This window comes from Pangasianodon hypophthalmus, chromosome 1 (genome assembly GCF_027358585.1).
Source record: "Pangasianodon hypophthalmus isolate fPanHyp1 chromosome 1, fPanHyp1.pri, whole genome shotgun sequence".
Lineage (NCBI taxonomy): Eukaryota > Metazoa > Chordata > Actinopteri > Siluriformes > Pangasiidae > Pangasianodon > Pangasianodon hypophthalmus.
Genome location: NC_069710.1, coordinates 8,373,288 through 8,392,148, shown reverse-complemented (window position 1 = coordinate 8,392,148; position 18,861 = coordinate 8,373,288). Strand labels below are relative to the sequence as shown.

The following is an 18,861-nucleotide window of genomic DNA, read 5'->3' as shown; positions in this document are numbered from 1 at the left end:
CCACCTCATGCCAGAGTTCCTGGGATAGACCCCAGATCCACAGTGTCCCTGATCAGGATAAAGCAGTTACTGTAAATGAGTGAGTGAGTGAAAAATGCCTTTACAGCTCTCTAAAAAATGCCCATTGCACAGAAGGTCTGGAAAGCTTAAAAAAATCTAAAAAAAAAGTCTTTAAAACTTTTTTTTAAAGAATTGGCAAGAAGGAGTAACATTCATTTAGCTCATTTTAGCCTGTTGTTTGCAGTTATGGAACTACAGGTGATTCATTCATCTTAATGAAGTGGTTTGTCCTGGTCAGAGCTGCAGTGGGGTCTGTGGACATAATAACAATCTGTTTCTTGCATTAAACTGAAACTTACAAAAAAGGGAAAAATGACTCCTTTTTGTTTTTTTCGTGTTCTCTCTGTAACGGAATAAACGGGATTTCGGCTGAAATCACCAAGTAGTCATTTTTAGGACTAAATTAAGTATACAGGTTGGTTTTTGGTTTGGATGAGTGAGTGGGTCTAAATTTCTAAATGCTGCTTAATGGTCAACCTGCACAATTTCTTCTTCTTCTCCTTCTGCAGCCCCACTGGTCCAAAGAGTCTAGTGCTGTTAAACAGCAGATAATATATGGATTATGATTAATGAATAATAATCTAGCCTATTAATAAATTAATGTATATAAATTAATTAAAGAGGAAAACCTGTCCGTGGAGGATTTTCTTCAAACACTACGCCTTGTTTAATTAGAGCAGTGTGACGTCAGACTGTTGATTACTGGTCAGTATGTGCTACAGTAGTCAACTGTCTGACGTCACACTGCTTATCTAATTAAACACAGCTTAGTGTTTGAAGAAAATCCTCCAAAATGATAATCGTGTATTCTATGAAAGTCAACAGGTGTACATAGCTAAATAAACTTAACGGGCCTATTGTCATGTAAAGAAGGCTGAGACAGATGCAGCTGCAGGTAAGACAGCGTTTAATCAGAGCTTGAGCAAACAATCCAAAACCACAAAAAGCAATAATCAGAAACCAGGGACAGGCCTGGGTCAGACGATCAACAAACAGGATATCTGAGAGCAGGCAAATACACAACACAAAGAACAAAGTTAAGGTCAAAACCGACAAAGACCAGGCAGAGAATAAACAGGCTCGGTGACGTCAGAGACACAAAGTTATTGAGTGTATACTACGCAAAGTTCTTGTGACGGAGAGTCTCTTAAATTGTGTGTGCGTGTGTGTGATTGAATGCAGATGTGCACAATCAAAAGTGTGTGTGTGGTTGTTGTGGGAAATGGAGCCAGGGCGGCCATGTTTGGAGGCTGCGGTGCCTGTTGGGAACTAGAGTCACTAGAATGGGTTGACCTGACAACTATAGAAACATGTGATAATGGTTCTGGTAAATTTGTCTAATAATTTTTAAACTATCAAGTAAAGAATAATTTCCTTTTTGTGTTTTTTGGAATTCGTCTGTTTAAGTTTTTCAAAATTATATTATTCATACTTTGTATTGTTTAAAGATATTATGTAGATGTGTGGAGTTTAAATCTCAAGAGTAAATTGTGAATTTTATCAAGTTGTTACATTATGTTTCCACTAGAAGACAATCAAAGACCACAAATGAGTCTATCAGCTAAACTACAGTCAGGTCCACAAGTATTTGGACAGTGACACAATTTTCATAGTTTTGCATCTGTACACCACCACGATGGATTTGAAATCAACCAAGATGTGATTGAAGTGTAGACTTTCAGCTTTAATTCAATGGGTTTAAAAAAATATTGCATTAATCGTTTAGAAATTACAGCCCTTTTTTACAGAGTCCCTCCATTTTTGTCTCGTACTTCCCAGGTTGGGGTTCGATTCTTGCCTCCGCCCTGCTTGCATGTTCTCCCTGTGTTTCAGGTGATTCTTCCAGGCACTCCAGCTTCCTCCCTCCATCCAAAGACGTGCTGTAGGCTGATTGGCATCTCTAAATTGTCCGTAGTGTGTGAGTGTGTGTGCAATGGGGTGTCCCCCGCCTTGTGCCCCGAGTCCCCTGGGATAGGGATAGGCTCTAGGCTCCCCGCAACCCTATATATGACATATATCATATGCAATCATATATAATCATATATATATATATATATATATATATATAATCATATATATATATATATATATATATATATATATATATATATATATATATATATATATATGAGTTGAACATCTTCATATGCAAAACAGAAAACAGACTATTTATTTACTGTATATACCTTATGTGATGTGTTGCCAAATAGATGAAATAACCAGCAATGTAATTTTTTAAGAAATGCATAAACATTCAGAGATTTATAGCATCTGTGTGTCAGAGAGTGTCAGTCATTGATACACTATAGAGTCACTTGACCACCACACCCCTATGTTCTTGTTGAACAGCCTATTCCAGATTTTTTCCCCCATTTGCTGCTATAACATCCTCCACTCTTTTCATAAGTCTTTCCACTAGATTTTGGAGCATGGCTGTGGGAATTTGGGCCCATTATTACTTACTTACTTAATTATGGTACTTATATTTTTCCAACTCTTTTTCTGAAGGTTGGTTTACTTTTTGGGAAAAAATAACGTATTGAGATCTGTTCTGGTTTTTTTTTTTTTTGGTCACCTGAGGTTATTTGTTTGCTCATATAAGTTGGTGAGGACATCATAATTGTTATTTAGGCCCTGATAAATAAAAAACATGGAATTGAAGGAGGGTGTTCTTTCCCTTTTCCCATGACTCACATTATCTATCTATCTATCTATCTATCTATCTATCTATCGCATACAGAGACATTCTAGACAATTGTGTGCTTTTACCTTTGTGGCAACAGTTTGGGGAAGGCACACATTTGGGTGTGATGATCAGGTGTCCACAAACATTTGGCCATATAGTGTATCTTCAGGACAGCCAAACAAGGTACTGAAGAAAATTTGTTGTTTAGCTGTGCCTACTTTTACAATGCAGTTTTACAGATACATAGATGTGTTCTCCTTTCAAAGAATAAGAGGAAAAGCTCATATTCAGTAACTGTTAGAAGCAATAGTTGACCGTAAAAGTGGAGGACCCCATATGTATTAATTAATTAAGGTAAAGGTATACTGAATATCAGGGAACAGAATGATGTTTCCTCTACACAACAGTGAGGCATCACTAAATGCCCTCTCAGGAGCCCCTGCTACAACCCAACTGGTCTACAACACTTGATATAATCAGGGGCTTGTCCTGGAAAACCGAAAAGACAAGACCTCCTATGGTGGACCAGTTGGTTTGAATAGAGTAGGATAAACTGTAGTGACTATGATTTCCTGGCTTCTGATAATGGTTTTAAAAGTATTTTGAAAGTCAGCGGAACTGTGTACCAAAAATGCTTCTGAGCTTGGTTAAGCTACATAATTATTGTCTACTACACAAGTTCCCTTTTACAGAGTAGTACTATTAACACAAAGTACTACTTTTTTTACCTTTAATTTTATAGACTGAGGTCAATGATAGTGACCGGTAGTAACAGCAGTAGGTTATGTGGTATCTACCATCTCTGGTATTGAAATGTGATACTGCTGTGGCTCTTTTTTGGGCCATCTGCCTCTAATTTGTTATGTGCTCCTACTTTGCTTAATTCAATTTCAAGTCATCTTTATTAGCATAGCATTTTAATAAGAGACATCTTCATAAAGCAGCTTTACAGAAATATGGATGGAAATTTAACTTCATAATAAGCAAGCCAGAGGAAATAATGGCAAGGAAACACTCACTGAGGACTCCAACTCGAAATTAAATCCACTTCTGGGTGAAACAAGATCAATTACAGAATACAGTCATGCAATGAAAAGCAAAAGTTACAAAATTCATTTTAAATATATAGGATGTTCTGTATGACCATATTGTGAATGGGGTTGAATAAACCACATGTGTCCTTTGCCTGAGCAGATTTCTAAGTTTAGAGCTGATGATCATTTGCTGACATCATTCTGTCAACACATGAATGAGGACATGAAACAATATGTGACGTGACTGTAGATGTCAAGGAATGGCTATTTATTGAGCATAAATAGTTTTATCTGACTACACAAAGTTTTATGTTTTACCATTTTTAAAGTATCATTTTCTCTCTTAGTTGGTAGCTATGATGATATTGACCCAGTCAATGTAGCGACAGACTTCAGCATAAACACCAGGTAAACCAGGGAGCGCACATCCATAGCCCCAGGACACGACGCCTTTCAGCTCCCCATTGCATACAACAGGACCACCAGAGTCACCCTGGAACAAAAGAAAAAAAGAAATGAGTACATGCAATACATCATAAACTAAAATGTGAATGAATCTGTAGTGCAGTGAATGTATTTTTTTTGTATATCATAAACAAAAATGAGCTTGGAAGAATCTGTTTCGAAATGAAATTATTGGGCTCCAGAGTGGCACAACAGACAGAACTGGGAGAACCTGGTTGTGAGTCTAAGTGCTCAAAATTGGGTGGGAGGGATGGCATTACAGCATTACTCTCTCCCCTGTCAATCACAGCAACACTAGACAATTGTGGGTGTTAGATAATGTACCTGTAAGAGGGCAGTTTCCTCCTAGCGTGTTCAATTGCACTGTGATGCAGGATGAGCACCAGTTCAGAAAGATGTGATGGCTGGCTTCAAGTGCTAGCCTGGTTGGTAGGTATCATGTGGTCTAGTGGGTGGGAATTGGCAAATAACAAATTTGGGGGGAGGGGTAAATATAATTAAATGAATAATGTGGATAAGGTGAAAGAATGAATTGGTTACTTAATTAATCAGTTCACTTATTCATTCATCCATTCATTCATCTTCAGTAATGTAATGCCATTCCTCTCACCCAGAGAGCACAGCCAATTTTACTCTTTTAGACTCACAACCACAGTTCTCCTAACAACAGGCAAACACACTTCTGTTGTGCCATTCACGGGCCAAATAATTAATTAAAATCGATTTCCTTGAAATGCAAAAGTAAAACTTTCTAATATGAAACTACTAATTCAGATGGAGATATATTAGGTTTTTATCTTAAAATAAATTGTTTTATTACATAAATCTAGGGATATCATGGGTCAACATCTATTTCTAATTAACAAACAGAACAAAGAACAAAACAGAACACAGAAACGAGGGTTAGAATTAAATAAATAATTTTAAAATTAATTAATTAATTCCTCTTGCAGTTCTACTGTGATTTTACCTGGCATGAATCTTTGCCTCCCTCCAAGTACCCAGCACAGAACATGTTATTAGTGATTTTAGAACCATAGGCCGCCTCGCATTTTGAGTGTGGGAGTACAGGTACATTCAGGCACTGCAGTACAGATGCATAGTTCACTGGAAAAGATTAGAAAAGACATAATCAACTGATAAGCTTGTGTTGCAAATTAAAGTTCAGATAAAAGCATTGTTGTCTATTTACCAACAGCAGCTAAAAATAAGTGAAAACACATAAGTCAGTAAACTACTGTAGGCTGATTGTTCCTCTTAACAGTGCTACTAGTCCTGTTAGTGGCACTAAAATGATTTTCTACTGCCACTTTAATCATGAGCTGATCCTGTGATACAGCAAAAACCATAGGTTAGATTAGTAAGGTTATCACACACATTTTTCATAAAGTTTCGCATCTATTTTATATTATTTTTTGCCTTACCTCCAGTGTTGATCTGATTTCCCCAGCCAGACACCAGACATTCCTCCTCTGCCACTGTACAAGAGGACGCCAGAGGTATAGGCTGCACATACTGGTTAAAAACTGCAGGCTGGCTCAGTTTGATCAGCATGAAGTCATTGTCATATGTGTTGTCATTATAGTTGGGATGTGGTATGACCTTCTCGGCCCAAATTCTCTGCTCTGTGCCTTCGTCAATGAACAGATGGTGTTCCCCCAGGTGAAGAGCAAGACGATGAGCCCTAAGAATGGAAGTTTTCAAATACATTAACTGCTTTTTTAAAAAATGATTGTGTTGCATTATTTTTTTTACTGCAGATAAAATACACATATATTTAATAAATGTAAAAGTTTTCATTAAAATACATAGAAATTACATGAGTATTTCTTGATATAAATGTAGTTCTGTGGTCATTTTTGTGGCTGCTGTTTTAATTTTAAGTAACTTTGATGGACTTCAATATGCTGTCCCCTTTTCTAGGATATCAATACGCCATGGGGTGCTTGGTATTCATTTGGGCAGTGTGCTTGGAAGAAATATTTGTTTCTGCAAAGGAAGCACCATCTAGTTCATCAGTTTTTAGTACATATAAATCACAGCATACAGTAGTAACACGCCGATATTAAAATCATGGCTTCAGTTATTCAGGTTCAGTACATTTAAATTTTGATCAGAGTATCATGTTTGCTGACATTCTCCAACTGGGAAAATAGAAAAAGTGCTGTGAGATACTCACGGAATGTAACAGTGAGCAGCAGACACAGCCCATAGGTTGTTAATTAAGGATGCGCCACACCAGCGCTGTCCATCATCATAGGTTAGATAAATCTGCCAGGGCTGCGAGTGAGGTGTACACTCATAACCCCCGATGATCTTATCATCTTCAGCTCTGCTGTGGTCTAATTCACAAAGATTTTAACAGACATTAACAAAATATAATCTCGTCAAATCATTATTTCAGTAACTGACAAAATTGGATATAATTTCAGATGAGGCACTACAAGTCTCTTGAATAAGAAATAAAAGATCTTCCACTTACGCACAAACACCAACAGCAAAACAATTACAGTGAGCCTCATTACTACTGGGACAATTAAACCAAAATGAGCACGACAGACTATGGTCAGGGTGTGAATATATATATGTATATGTTAATATCTACTTGTGACGTCATGGAGCATTTCCCTCAGAACAGCCAGTAAAGTTTAGCAAAATATTCTTGAACTGAAAGCTACCAACTGTTCAAACTATCTTATCAGGTAGACCTGTCAAAAAAAAATAAGGTTACACACACAGAGACTGCCTAAATAAATAAAGTGGACAGTCGAAGACTGGAAAAAGACCAGGTGATTTTTTTTAAATATTTTTTTTTAATTATGCCGTGAGTCCGTGCCCATGATAGCCTCAGATTCCTGTTCTCGGCTGACAGGAACCTGATGTGGTCTTCTGCAGTTGTAGCCCATCCACCTCAAGATGGGCTGAGATGTTTTCTGCTCACCAAGGCTGTAAAGAGTGCTTATTTGTATTGCGATATCCTTCCTGGAAGCTCAAACCAATCTGGCCATTTTCCTCTGACCTCTCTTATCAACAAGGCGTTTCCACCCACAGAACTGTCGCTCAATGTATTTTGCACCATTCTGTGTAAACTCTAGAGATTGTTGTGTGTGGAGATTAGCAGTTTATGAAATAATCAAACCAGCCCTTCTGGCACCAAAATCCATGCCACGATCAAAGCAACAGAGATCATGCTTTTTCGTCATTCTGTTTGAAGTGAACATTAACTGAAGCTCTTGACCTGCATCTGCACATTTTTTTTGCATTGCACTGCTGCTACATTATTGGCTGATTAGATAACTGTATGAATGTGAAGGTGTACAGGTGTTCCTAATAAAGTGACAGTGAGCATCTGATACTAAAAACAACAGAAAAATGGCTATAAAAAAAAAAAAAGACAAAATGGAACTGAGGAGGTTACATAACAGCTTTTAATACAATCTATAGCCCATATCTAACCTTATGCAAATCCTACATCTAACCAAACATTAAATATAGTAAATACCTAAGCCTACATAATGTCTGGTCAAGTAAGTGAAAAAAGAAGCAATTTATTATGACATGATCGTATGAGGAAAGTATTATGTATTAATCTTAATTTATTGTGCATAATGAGATTGAACATTGAACAAAGTACCATTTTTAAAAGTATAATTTTCTCTGTTAGTTTGTAGCCATGATGGTATTGGCCCAGTCAGTGTAACAACAGACTTTAGTCAGAGAGAGCACATCCAAAGTCTCAGGACATACCACCTTTCAGCTCCCCATTTCACAAAATAAGACCACCAAAGTCACCCTGGAAAAAGAGACAAGGAAAATAATTGAATGCAATACATCATAACCTAAAAAGTGAATGAATCTGTATTATAACCGCTAACTAAGGTACTCATTAGTTAATAGTTGTGTACTTGAATGTAGGCTCCAGATCCACTGCAACCCTCACTAGGATCAAGCAGTTACTGAAGATGAATGACTGAATGAAATAAATAAATAAAATCTATTTCCTTGAGATGCAACAATACTAAAACAATTCTTAACATGGAACTCTAGAAAATGAAAAATTAATAACTAAGTGAGATGGAGATATATTAGATTTTTTTCTTAAAATATATTGTTTTGCTAGATAAATCAACAGATAAGCTGGGTCATCATCTATTGCTAAACAGCATACTGAGAATTAAAGAGGGTTGCAGTTAAATAAATCATTGTAAAATGCTTTCATTCTGACAGGTCTACTGTGATTTTACCTGGCATGAATCTTGACCTCCCTCCAAGTACTTGGCACAGATCATGTTATCAGTGATTTTGGAATCATAGGCCGTATTTTGAGAGTAAAAGTGCAGGCAAATTCAGGCACTGCAGTACGGATGCATAATTCACTAGAAAAGCTTAAACAGGACATGATCAACTGATCGGCTTGTGCTGTAGATAAGTCTAAATGGATCATTACTCACTGTTGTTGTCTACTTCTTGAAGAACCAACAGCACCTTAAAAACAGATGAAACTGTATTTACGTGTTGTTTTCATGAACTACTGTAGGCTACTAGTGTTCCTCATGGTACTACCAAAATGAATCTGATGTTTTTATGTATAAGACAAACACTGCTTATTGCTAAGAGGAGAAAGAAGATGAAGAAGCAAAAGGAAAGGAAAAGGAAGAAGACGACAAGCCATGATCACTTTCCTCTGTCTTCCCTGTAAATGGAGTTACTTTTTTCCAAAGGAAACTTCTCCTGCCTCTATATGCTCCTTTAGTTGCTTTTTGCATTGCTAGGTTAACTGGTTGAGAAAGGTTCTTATGACAGAGGTAGCACGTATCAGGTTTATAGTACCCAGAGCTGTATAAATTACTTATGTGAAAGTATAAATGTGTCAAAATCTTACTCAATTAAAAGTGGACATATCCAGCCAAAAATATACTCAACTTAAAGTTAAAAATGTAGCTAATTTTAAATATACTCAAGCATTAAACAGTAAATGTTTTAACTGATGAAATTAAGCAATGCCATTTTCACGTGAGAAAGACTTTTATTACTTTTGAATATGGAACTGAAACTAGACTTATGTGGCCAAAAGTTTGCGAACACTTGACCATCACACCCATACACGCTTTTTAAACATTTCATTCCAGATTTAGTTCCCCCTTTACTGCTGTAACAGCCTCCACTCTTCTACTGAAACTTCTATTATGAGTAAGTGTCTGTGTAACATTTATGAATTGTTAAAACTCTTGGTGCACCTTTGACACCAGGAGTGATTCTGCTTGTGCAGGTGCTCCATAAATATCAGCGAGAGGAATGACTCGTCACATCTATCTCAATAGTCACTACGGAGCTCATCAGGATCGGTTGATTTGAGAGATTTCATAAATTTGGCCAGACTTCTTGGATAAGAATGCACTTCCAAAATCCCTTGTATGAAATTCCTCTGGTTTGTTTTTATTGTTGTGAGTCTTTTAATGGTTACTGACAGATGCACGATTGGAGTAGACCTTTCCAGAGATGCATATATGTGGTTGGAGATTACACAGACAGGTTTCTCCAACCACATATATGCATCTCTGGAAAGGTCTACTCCAATCGTGCGTCTGTCAGGTCATATAGTGTCCATAATTTCTGCCCATTCAGCCACAAGAGCATTAGTGAGATTGGGTACTGATGTTGGGCATGAAGGCTTGGTGCACAGTCAGCGTTCCGTTCATTTTGAAGTTGTTCAGTGGGGTTGACGTCAGGGTTCTATGCACTGAAGTTCAGCGATACCAACCTTGGTAAACCATGTCATTATGGACCTCGCTTTGTGCACAGGAGCACTTTCATGCTTGAACATGTTTGGGCCCCTTAATTCCAGTGACGGGAAATCTTAAAGCAACAGCATACAGAGAAATCCTGAACAATTGTGTGCTTTCAACATTGTGACAACAGTTTGGGGAAGAACCACATATGGGTGTGACGATCAGGTGTCCACATACTTTTTTAACCATTCTTAACTAATTCCAGAGCAGCATTTTTTTGCTTTCCCTCACTAAATTTACGTCCACCACCACATGATTTGGCATGAATGCTTCCCAGCGAGTAAACTGCTGCATGCAGTACTGGCATCTCATGCTGTTCGGCCTTACTGGAGGACAGAGGAAAATTTGAGGGGGGAAAATACATTTAATTAAACAAATCTACACTAAAATTCAATTACATTTCCATATTCTATTTACATTCAATTACATTTCCATATTCTATTGTAGTAAAAATTTATGTAAACCATTTTGTACTCTGTCATTCATACTATTGCTTACTGTTTTCATGTGAAAGTGTGCAACATAAAAGTAGTAGCATATTCACAGGTTTATTCGCTCATCTTCGTAGAATCATTTCTTGTGTTTAAATACACTACACATAATTACAACAGAATTCCTTGCCAACAAAGACACCTTGCACATCATGCTTGTCCCTGTAAGTAATGGCTGTTCTAAAGTCACTCAACATTGTGGGAGGGGAAAAAAAAAAAGTCAGGTCTAAATACATACAGGTAATCACTTTAAGAAAAGATATCGGCAGTCATATCGACATTCATTTTAATGCTTACTCATGGCAAACGATGAATATACTGAACAAGAAACCAATGTATAAAAATGATTGAGCAATGAATAATTTAAAAGCATTTTTAAACAAATAAGTTCAGGCTTTAAGGCATAATCAGTAAAAACAGTACATATATGACTTGGGTATGTACTGTCAGATTTTTACCACAGAGTAAGCAAAGTCGTGAAATAAAAAGCATTGCTATTGGAAAATAACTGTCCATGAGTAGGAACACACATGGAACACTGTGAGCATATGCTACTAGGCACAGCACAAATGCAAATTAATTACAACAGCTGGGAACCACTACACTAAATGTTGCTCCAAAGACATGGTCCATCTGGTAAATTCACATGAGGTGTGTCCTTGATACGTGTAACCCAAAAATCCTGCCAACTTTCCATTTAATACAAAAAGGGTCAAAACATTTCATCATAATGAATTCCACTGTTAAATATCCAATGAATTATGTTGAAATGGTTCAAACAGATCACTTCAAAATGAATTCATCATTTATCACCATTTAAGCTAGTGAAATTCACCAAACAGTTTGGCTGATTCAAGGCTAATTCTAATTAATCTCCAGGAGGATTATCAAAACATAAAAGCTAGTGAAACCAATTAATTATATACAGTAGACGACAAGACCACCACTGTGTGTAGGTGACCAAAAAAATTATACATATATATTCACATCTAAATAAAGGGGCACATTCCATATGTTAATTCCAAACATTGCTGTTTCAGTTCAATGCCACAAGCTTTAAAAAATTATCATAGACTAGACTTCGGATGTATAATATATCTACTTTTTATTTAATATCATAATGAGTTATCTTGCTGAATAACTAAAGTAAGCAACAGCGTTTGGAACATTTACAAGACAGGCTTCTTCTTCTTTCAGACTTATCATTAAATGATCACCAAAGCTTGAAAATGTTTGATTACAACTACTTTTCACTTTGCCCCTACTTCCCATTCTGAAAACTGAGCATATGTAAAAATTCTCAGCATTGAGACAACTATTGTTTTAAGTGCAGCAAATGTCACATAACAGGCTATAATATAATTTATACAGTCTAATGGAGCCAATTCATCTGCACACGCTAAAACTAGAGTAATTATATATATTTTTTTAAGCAGAGTAAAGGAAATTTGTAATCCAACTACCTCAGGCTAATTAACCCAAAACTTTCAGAACTCTCCACGTGCATGATCAATGTAATGCTGATGTAAGTCTGTTTCCTGACTGAAAGAAATCCCACACTCAATGCATGTCAGGCTCTCTGTATCTCGAGAAGAAGCAGGTAAAGGAGTGGCTCCTAATTCTTTATCACCCAAACACTCCTGGTGATGATCAATGAGATCTTTGATCTCAGAAAATGTCTTTGGACAAAGAGAGCAACGATAAGGCTCCTCATTCTTGTGGAGAGCCTGGTGTTCCTCAAGTGCATGTGGGGAAAAAAACATTTTGCTGCATTGGTGACATTTGTAATTTCTGTCCATCTGCAAATTAGTAGCAGTTGAAGGTAGTTTTGCTGGGGATACCAGGTTTGTGCTTGAGATCTGGAATTTAGCTGAAGATCCCGACCCTACAGAGCTATTAAGCCTGTAACGAAGTTCAGTTGGGAGACGTCGCCGTATTTCATCATGCCAAATGAGATGCTGCTGTAGCTGAGATTCAGTCCAATAGCCACGACAGCATAGTGCACAACAGTGAGGGCGTGTCCTTGCTGCCTCTTTATGGGCATCCAGCTGCTTCTCACTGGGAAACGCTTTACCACATTTATGACATTTGAAAAGGCACTTTGTACCGGACTCTAAAGGCCTATGCTGTAACGGCTGCTCCTCCATTACATCTGGTTTATATGGTTGTTTCAGACTTCCATTATTTGCATTGCAGGACCGTTGATGGTTCTGCAGGGCTCCTTGCGATCCATAGCGCTTCTCACACCGTGAGCAAGGAAAAGGTTTTATGCCTCCATTCATGCTTGCTGGTGGTCGTCCTCTGGTCCTCCTGTGCTTCTGCCATTTGTGTGCACGAAGACCTCTTGCATTTACGAATTTCTTGTTACATTGGAGGCAGTGGTATTTTATCTTTGGTTTGTCTCCTCCAACTGCCAAGGTTGTAGCTGTGGGTGGACTTGCGATTGGTATAATAGGTTTATCTGACACTTGTACACTAAGGGGAGGCTCATATACCTGTTGCTTAGTTTCAACCTCAGATGGCTTAGCATGATGGGAGGCAAAGTGGGCTGCTAAGAGAGATCCACTAATGAAAGATGCGTCACAGTCTGGGCAGTCTAAGCTGCTCTTTGGAGAAGCACTGCTGAGAAGTTCGGTAATTTTAAGATTTAGTTCTGGGTCAGGCTGGGCCACAATTGGTGGATGATATTTCTGGTGCCGACGGAGCACACACAGATAGAAGAATCCCTTCCCACACAAGTTACATAAAAAAGGACCATTTTCCATATTTTTCCTTGACATTTTACTACTCTTTAATATAAATCTGGCCAATTTCTTGTCTTTATGCCATCTCCGGTGTGTACCGAGGGCAGAATTTGTAGAAAATTTCCTCCCACATTCTGTACAATAAAACGGAGCCCTGGCTGTTGGTTCTTCGAGTTTGCTGGGGGAAACATTTACACATTCAGACTGTGACTCCATGGAAATGGGAGCTTTACGGTGAATTCTTTTATGAAAATTAAGTGCACCTACAACAGAAAAGCTTCTACCACAGTCATCACATGCATATTTCATGTCAGATGTAACAGATGGTATTTTGAGTACTTTTTCAGACATGTCTTTCATATCTTCACATGTCTGTTTCTGTACATTTTTATTTTCTTTGGGCGCACTGAGATTGTCCAATTTCTCTTCTTGACACATTTCCATCTGTTCCCCTTTTGCTTTTATGCAGTGTTTTTGATGAATTTCTAATGATGTCTCACAATTGAAAACAATATGGCAGATTGGGCACTGTGATCCATCAGACTTGTTGGACAACTTTGTTTTTTCCACAGGAAGGCCTGTTTCATAGCCATGGCTTCTCATATGGAACTGAAGTGCCATAGCACGAGAAAAGTTTTTCCCACAGTCAGGACAACTGTACATGTTCTTTTGCAATTGTTTAACCTGATAGTCAAATGACTTTACTGGAGGTGGGGTACCTTGGTTTTGGTGGATAAGCTTATGTTTAAGAAAGCAGCCAATAACACGATATGACTTATCGCAAACATCACATTTATACAATTTTGATTTGATGCGATCAGACATTACGCGAGGTTTACGATTGTGACTGCTCATCATACCTCTCTTACGACCTCGTCTCTTGCGTCTTACGTGTCCATTTTCAGATTTAAGGGTGTCTCCTGAACTGCTAGCGTTATTGGCACATTGTGGATGATACTGTTTATGATGAAAGAAGGCTCCCATAGACCAGAACCCTTTCCCACATTTTTTACAATGATGAACTTTAGGACCCAATAGTGTCTTACTTGGATTAAACTGCTCTGTCTTTCTGTCTTCGTCATTGTGAGAATTGGTGATAAGAGGTTCCTTACCACTGCAAACTTTCCGATGGTTGTACAGAGTACTGAGGTTTGAATAACTTTTGTCACACTGTAAGCATTCATAAGGTTTCTTCATTTTGTTGTGATGCTGCTGATGAGACTGCAGAGCAGAGAGGCGAGAAAAATGCATTCCACATACGTCACATTTGAAGCTGTTTTTCTGCAGATTTGCAAGCTGATACATAATAGACTTGTAGGGTTTTCTGTCTTCATGTTTTCCCAAATGAACATAGTGAGAAGCTTTGGTGAAACTTTCATGGCCACAAATCTCACATTTCATCCCAACTTTCCTGATGGGATTTGCTATGTGAATTTTTCTACGGTAACGTGATTTTTTCCCCATTCCTCCTCTGTGCCATAACATGTGACAGCGCAAGGAAACGGCCTTATCAAATGTCCGATTACACTCTGAGCATTCATACTTCTTAGCCTCTTGTGAAGGACTTTGGTCCATCTCTGTGTTTCCTAATCCCTCGCTGAAATTCACACAGTCTATCTGTACAATGTTTACATCAATCTCTGGATCTACTGGCTGAGAAAAGAGTACAGTTTCTTTGCATGGGTTCAAATTAAAGTCTTTTTCCTCTTGGTCTGATTCACACACCAACTCAAGATCAGGGTTTTGTTGGGAGCCATGGTCATGCCTATGACTATCAGAAGCTGCTATGACGACAGGTTTAAAATCATCTTCTGCTTTATGATCTTCTGTGCTATATGTTCCTTCACGCCTTAATTCTTTTAGTAAAACATTGGTTTGCATGATGTTTTGCGAATACACTGTGGCTCCGGCAAAATGAGTAGCCTTGTCTTGGTTATTCTGGTATGACACAATTGTTTGTCCAGCAGAGGACTTTTGAGAACCCCCCTCCATAATGTCACCAAACACATCGGTGTGACAGAGCTGATGTGAATGCAATGCAGAAGCACGAGAAAATCGACGACCACATTCCTGGCATTCAAAAGCCTTCTTCTGGAGCTGAAAGACTTGATGAAGGAAACTCTTGGCTGGCATCTCTTTACTATGAGTCAATCGTTGGTGTTTATTGTAGAATGTTAATGAAGTAAACACCTTGCCACATTCCTTACACTGAAATGGCTGCTCATTACCGTGGAGCTGCTCTCGTCTTTTATGCCAACGCTGATGACAGGCCATTGCCATAGGACGGTGAAAAGTCTTTCCACATTCAGTGCAGTCAAACGAACGCTTGACGCGCACCTTAACTGTAGTGCTTGAACAGTTGACAGAGAATCGCTGGTGTGTCCCAAGGCCACACATAGTGCGAAAAGATTTTCCGCAGTCCAAGCACTCAAAAAGTTTTTTTGGAGACTCCTCTAACTGTTCAGAACTTGTGTCACCAGTGTCTTCAGTTTTAACTGTTACTTCATCAGCTAGGTGTTTCTCCCCTTCACTGTTTCTTGACTTAAACAGCTTCTCCTCATGGCACCGGCGATGTGCATCAAGAGCCGATGCACGAGAGTAAGAGCGGCCACAGGTGGGGCACTGAAAGGACTTTTTCTTTAAATGGGCCAACTGATGGAAAACCGATTTTGAGGCCTGCTTGTGTGAACGCTGATGATTAAGGCACTGGCCAATTGATGAGTATGTCTTACCACAGTCTTTGCACTCAAAAACTTTTTGTTTTGATAAACCCTCACCAGTCTCCAAAATTGATTCCTGTTTAATGATGTCATTACGGTGTTTGAGCTGGTGAGTAAAAAACTCTCTAGAGTTTGAAAATTTGCAACCGCATAGTGCACAGCACAAGGTTTGACAACCTCCATCTGTAGAAACAAGCAGATTGTCCCACTGGGAGTCAGTGTCCAGACAGACTATGGGGCCATCGTGGGTGTGCTCCCGGCGATGCTCCACATACGCCTCCTTGTTCCCAAAGGCCTCGCTCTTTTCTTCACAGCAAAATAGCCAATCCCCTAAAAATAGAAAAATGGCAGGTCAGGAAGAGTCCAGTTTCCAGAAGAAAGGGAAAGGAATCAAACCCCATGCACGAACACTAAGGCATTAGAAACCATCTTATTTACTGGAAGTTAAAAAAAAAATTAATTATTTATTTATTTATTTTTAAACAGATTTACAGTAGATACTGGTTTATTTAAAGATATGCAAATAAACCAACAAACAAGATGACAAAAAAAGAAAATATTAGACCGTAGGGGATAACACACAACAGACAGTGTGTTATTCCACTTTATAACAAAGTCATTTGCCATCAATTACAATGTTAAATTTATTAATGAACGTGTTGTGCTTTTTAACAGTTTAGAGTTAGATTTAATGTTCAAGAGACAAGTTAATTTTGTTCTCACGTGTTATAGCTGGTATATAAACAGTCATTCCCTCCCCAGCCCCCCTCTCTCTCTCAGGCTTTCGTTTTACCAAGAAACTGTAAAGCTTAAACTCCTTAAACTCCTCTGCCTCAAGACTTTCCCCTGCTGGGAAACTCTGACTGCTACAAAGCACTTACAATAAATGTTAAATAAATTCTACTAAAAAAAGCCACCATATTAACATTTATACAGTTTACTTTGTTAAACAACATGGTTTTAAAATCTGTTTATTATTAGTTTTAGATTAAGTGGGACTTCCTCCATACAAGTTCCTGTGTTTGGGCTGTTACTATGGAAACAATTACGTATTAGAACGAGCGCATTAATATTAAGCTGTTCTTCCCGTTACAGCCGGAACTACTTTCCGGTGCGGTTATATGAAAATAATGCACACCTCCTGACCAATCAGATTCGAGTATTCAACCGCGCTGTGGTATAGATGTTTTAAAATAACAAAAAAAAATCAGTTTTGCTACTTTTTTCCGTCTCATATGAAATAACCTCTGAATACTGAGATTTTTTAAAAAAATTTCCCCCTTTTCAGCTAGATTGCATATTTCTTTATCATCTCTACTTGACTTCTTTAACATTCATGTTCACGTTATATTACGATCTGCTGCGAGTCAGCTTGCCTAGAGACAAACGTGTCCCATGACATACGTGAAAGAACAGTATAATGTTTAAAAAAAAAAAAACAACAACTCGCTAATACGTTAAAACTACACTTCCCATACTGCACTGCGGTACAGCCATTGAGGGCACATAACCCACGTGACCATCGCATTCGGGTTAAATGCCAGATATTCGCCATGAAACATTAACGCCGCTGACGCGCCTTGACTTTGTGTTTAAGTCGCAATTCTTTTATAGTTTTAAAAAAAAAATCTGCTAAATGTACATACATGTAAAAAGGCGTGTTTTTCCATAAACGTCTGAATAACACACGCGATTTAGGATTTAAATGACGCTAAAATGCCTGTGTCATTACTCATACCGTTCCCTGAGTAAGCGCTGTACTCTGGAGTGTGTTCAGGTGAAGCTGAAATCAGAAATGTGCACATTAACAAACAGGAGCGTGTTTAAAGCACAGAGCTGGACGCGGGTCAGGAGGCGCTCGTGCGCCGCGCGGTGTTGCGGCGGCCCTCCAGCTGCTTTGTTGGTAGTCAGGAGACTAGCCGCTTACCATCAGAGCGGTCATCTCTGCCCGAGAAATGTGCTCCTGTGCCCGACTGCTCTCCCCAGTTCTCCTCCCCGACATCCTCCACATGCACCGTCACATATTCACTTTCCTCCACCGGCTCTTCTTTTATTCTTATCTCAGGAACTGCAGCGCTTAAAGGCGCCGCTGCTGCGGGCTCCTGGGCCTCCGGTGCCTCCGGTGCAGGGCTGCCGGCTCCTCCAGCGCGTCCCACACTGCTGCTTCCCACTCCTAACTCTCCGTCACAGCTCGCCGAGGCCGCGCTGCTCCCCGGAGACGAGGCTTTTCCTTTATCCGACGACACTTTCTCGACGTTTATTCGCATCCTGGTCTGCTTCTCTGAGTAAACAGCAGCCATGTTGGTCCAGGAGAGAGCTAGCTAGCTCGCTCGCTCTCTCTCTCTCTCTCTCTCTCTCTCACGGAAACGCACAGTGCATTTCGCGGGAAGGGACCTAGGAGGGGCGCTACAGCAAACAACCCGGACTGTTGCTTTTACCACCGCTATTCTGACTGATCCCTCCTTCTGCGCTAGGATTGGCTTCTGAGAAACTTCAGCTTTAACATCCGCTAGAGGGCGCGAGCGAGCCGGAGCACCATCAGCGCGACATTTCATCTAAAGCATGGACATTTCTCACTGACCAAATAATGTAACAAAGTCAGCACTGTCATCACGTTCATAATCTTCTGGTGCATCTTTAAAATCAGTGTAGTGGGAAACTCAAAACAGACCATCATTAACCTATTACAGAATTTCTTAATACAGTTAATAAAGTCCCACACGAGGAGTGTTGCACTGTGCTACAGGTCTGAGCTGTCGGTGCATTTCAACAAGTGGCCTCCTGTACATTTTCCACATGAGCAGAAAATCTCCATGTTAAAGTGCAACTGTAGGCCACTCATAAATATCTTAGAAATAATATAACAGGCGAA

General features: G+C 39.0%; 2 protein-coding genes across 3 annotated transcripts; both read right to left on the bottom strand.

Moving 5' to 3' along the window:
* Positions 1–4,016: 4,016 nt before the first annotated feature.
* Positions 4,017–6,885, bottom strand: LOC113526417 (trypsin). Its single transcript, XM_026913415.3, has 5 exons — positions 6,728–6,885; positions 6,425–6,587; positions 5,670–5,929; positions 5,216–5,352; positions 4,017–4,273 (listed from the first exon to the last, which is right to left on the bottom strand). The coding sequence occupies exons 1-5, from the start codon at positions 6,765–6,767 to the stop codon at positions 4,124–4,126; spliced, it is 750 nt and encodes a 249-aa protein (XP_026769216.2). The 5' UTR covers positions 6,768–6,885; the 3' UTR covers positions 4,017–4,123.
* A 3,678-nt stretch (positions 6,886–10,563) lies between these two features.
* Positions 10,564–18,429, bottom strand: si:ch211-261d7.6 (zinc finger protein 721). 2 transcript variants are annotated; one of them, XM_026913413.3, is made up of 2 exons: positions 17,917–18,429; positions 10,564–16,319 (listed from the first exon to the last, which is right to left on the bottom strand). In XM_026913413.3, the coding sequence occupies exons 1-2, from the start codon at positions 18,287–18,289 to the stop codon at positions 12,013–12,015; spliced, it is 4,680 nt and encodes a 1,559-aa protein (XP_026769214.3). In that variant the 5' UTR covers positions 18,290–18,429; the 3' UTR covers positions 10,564–12,012. The 2 variants fall into 2 exon arrangements, with proteins under 2 accessions (XP_026769214.3, XP_034160902.2); XM_034305011.2 differs by lacking the exon at positions 17,917–18,429 and adding an exon at positions 17,728–17,891.
* Between the last annotated feature and the right edge of the window lie 432 nt (positions 18,430–18,861).

Excerpts from the sequence above, each read along its gene's own strand:
- LOC113526417 (XM_026913415.3), bottom strand. The coding sequence starts at position 6,767 with ATGAGGCTCACTGTAATTGTTTTGCTGTTGGTGTTTGTGC. Across the intron at positions 6,588-6,727 it reads TTTGCTGTTGGTGTTTGTGC|ACCACAGCAGAGCTGAAGAT; the intron begins GTAAGTGGAAGA and ends TTTGTGAATTAG. Across the intron at positions 4,274-5,215 it reads GAGGCAAAGATTCATGCCAG|GGTGACTCTGGTGGTCCTGT; the intron begins GTAAAATCACAG and ends CTTTTGTTCCAG.
- si:ch211-261d7.6 (XM_026913413.3), bottom strand. The coding sequence starts at position 18,289 with ATGGCTGCTGTTTACTCAGAGAAGCAGACCAGGATGCGAATAAACGTC. Across the intron at positions 16,320-17,916 it reads CAGAGATGACCGCTCTGATG|GGGATTGGCTATTTTGCTGT; the intron begins GTAAGCGGCTAG and ends TTCTATTTTTAG.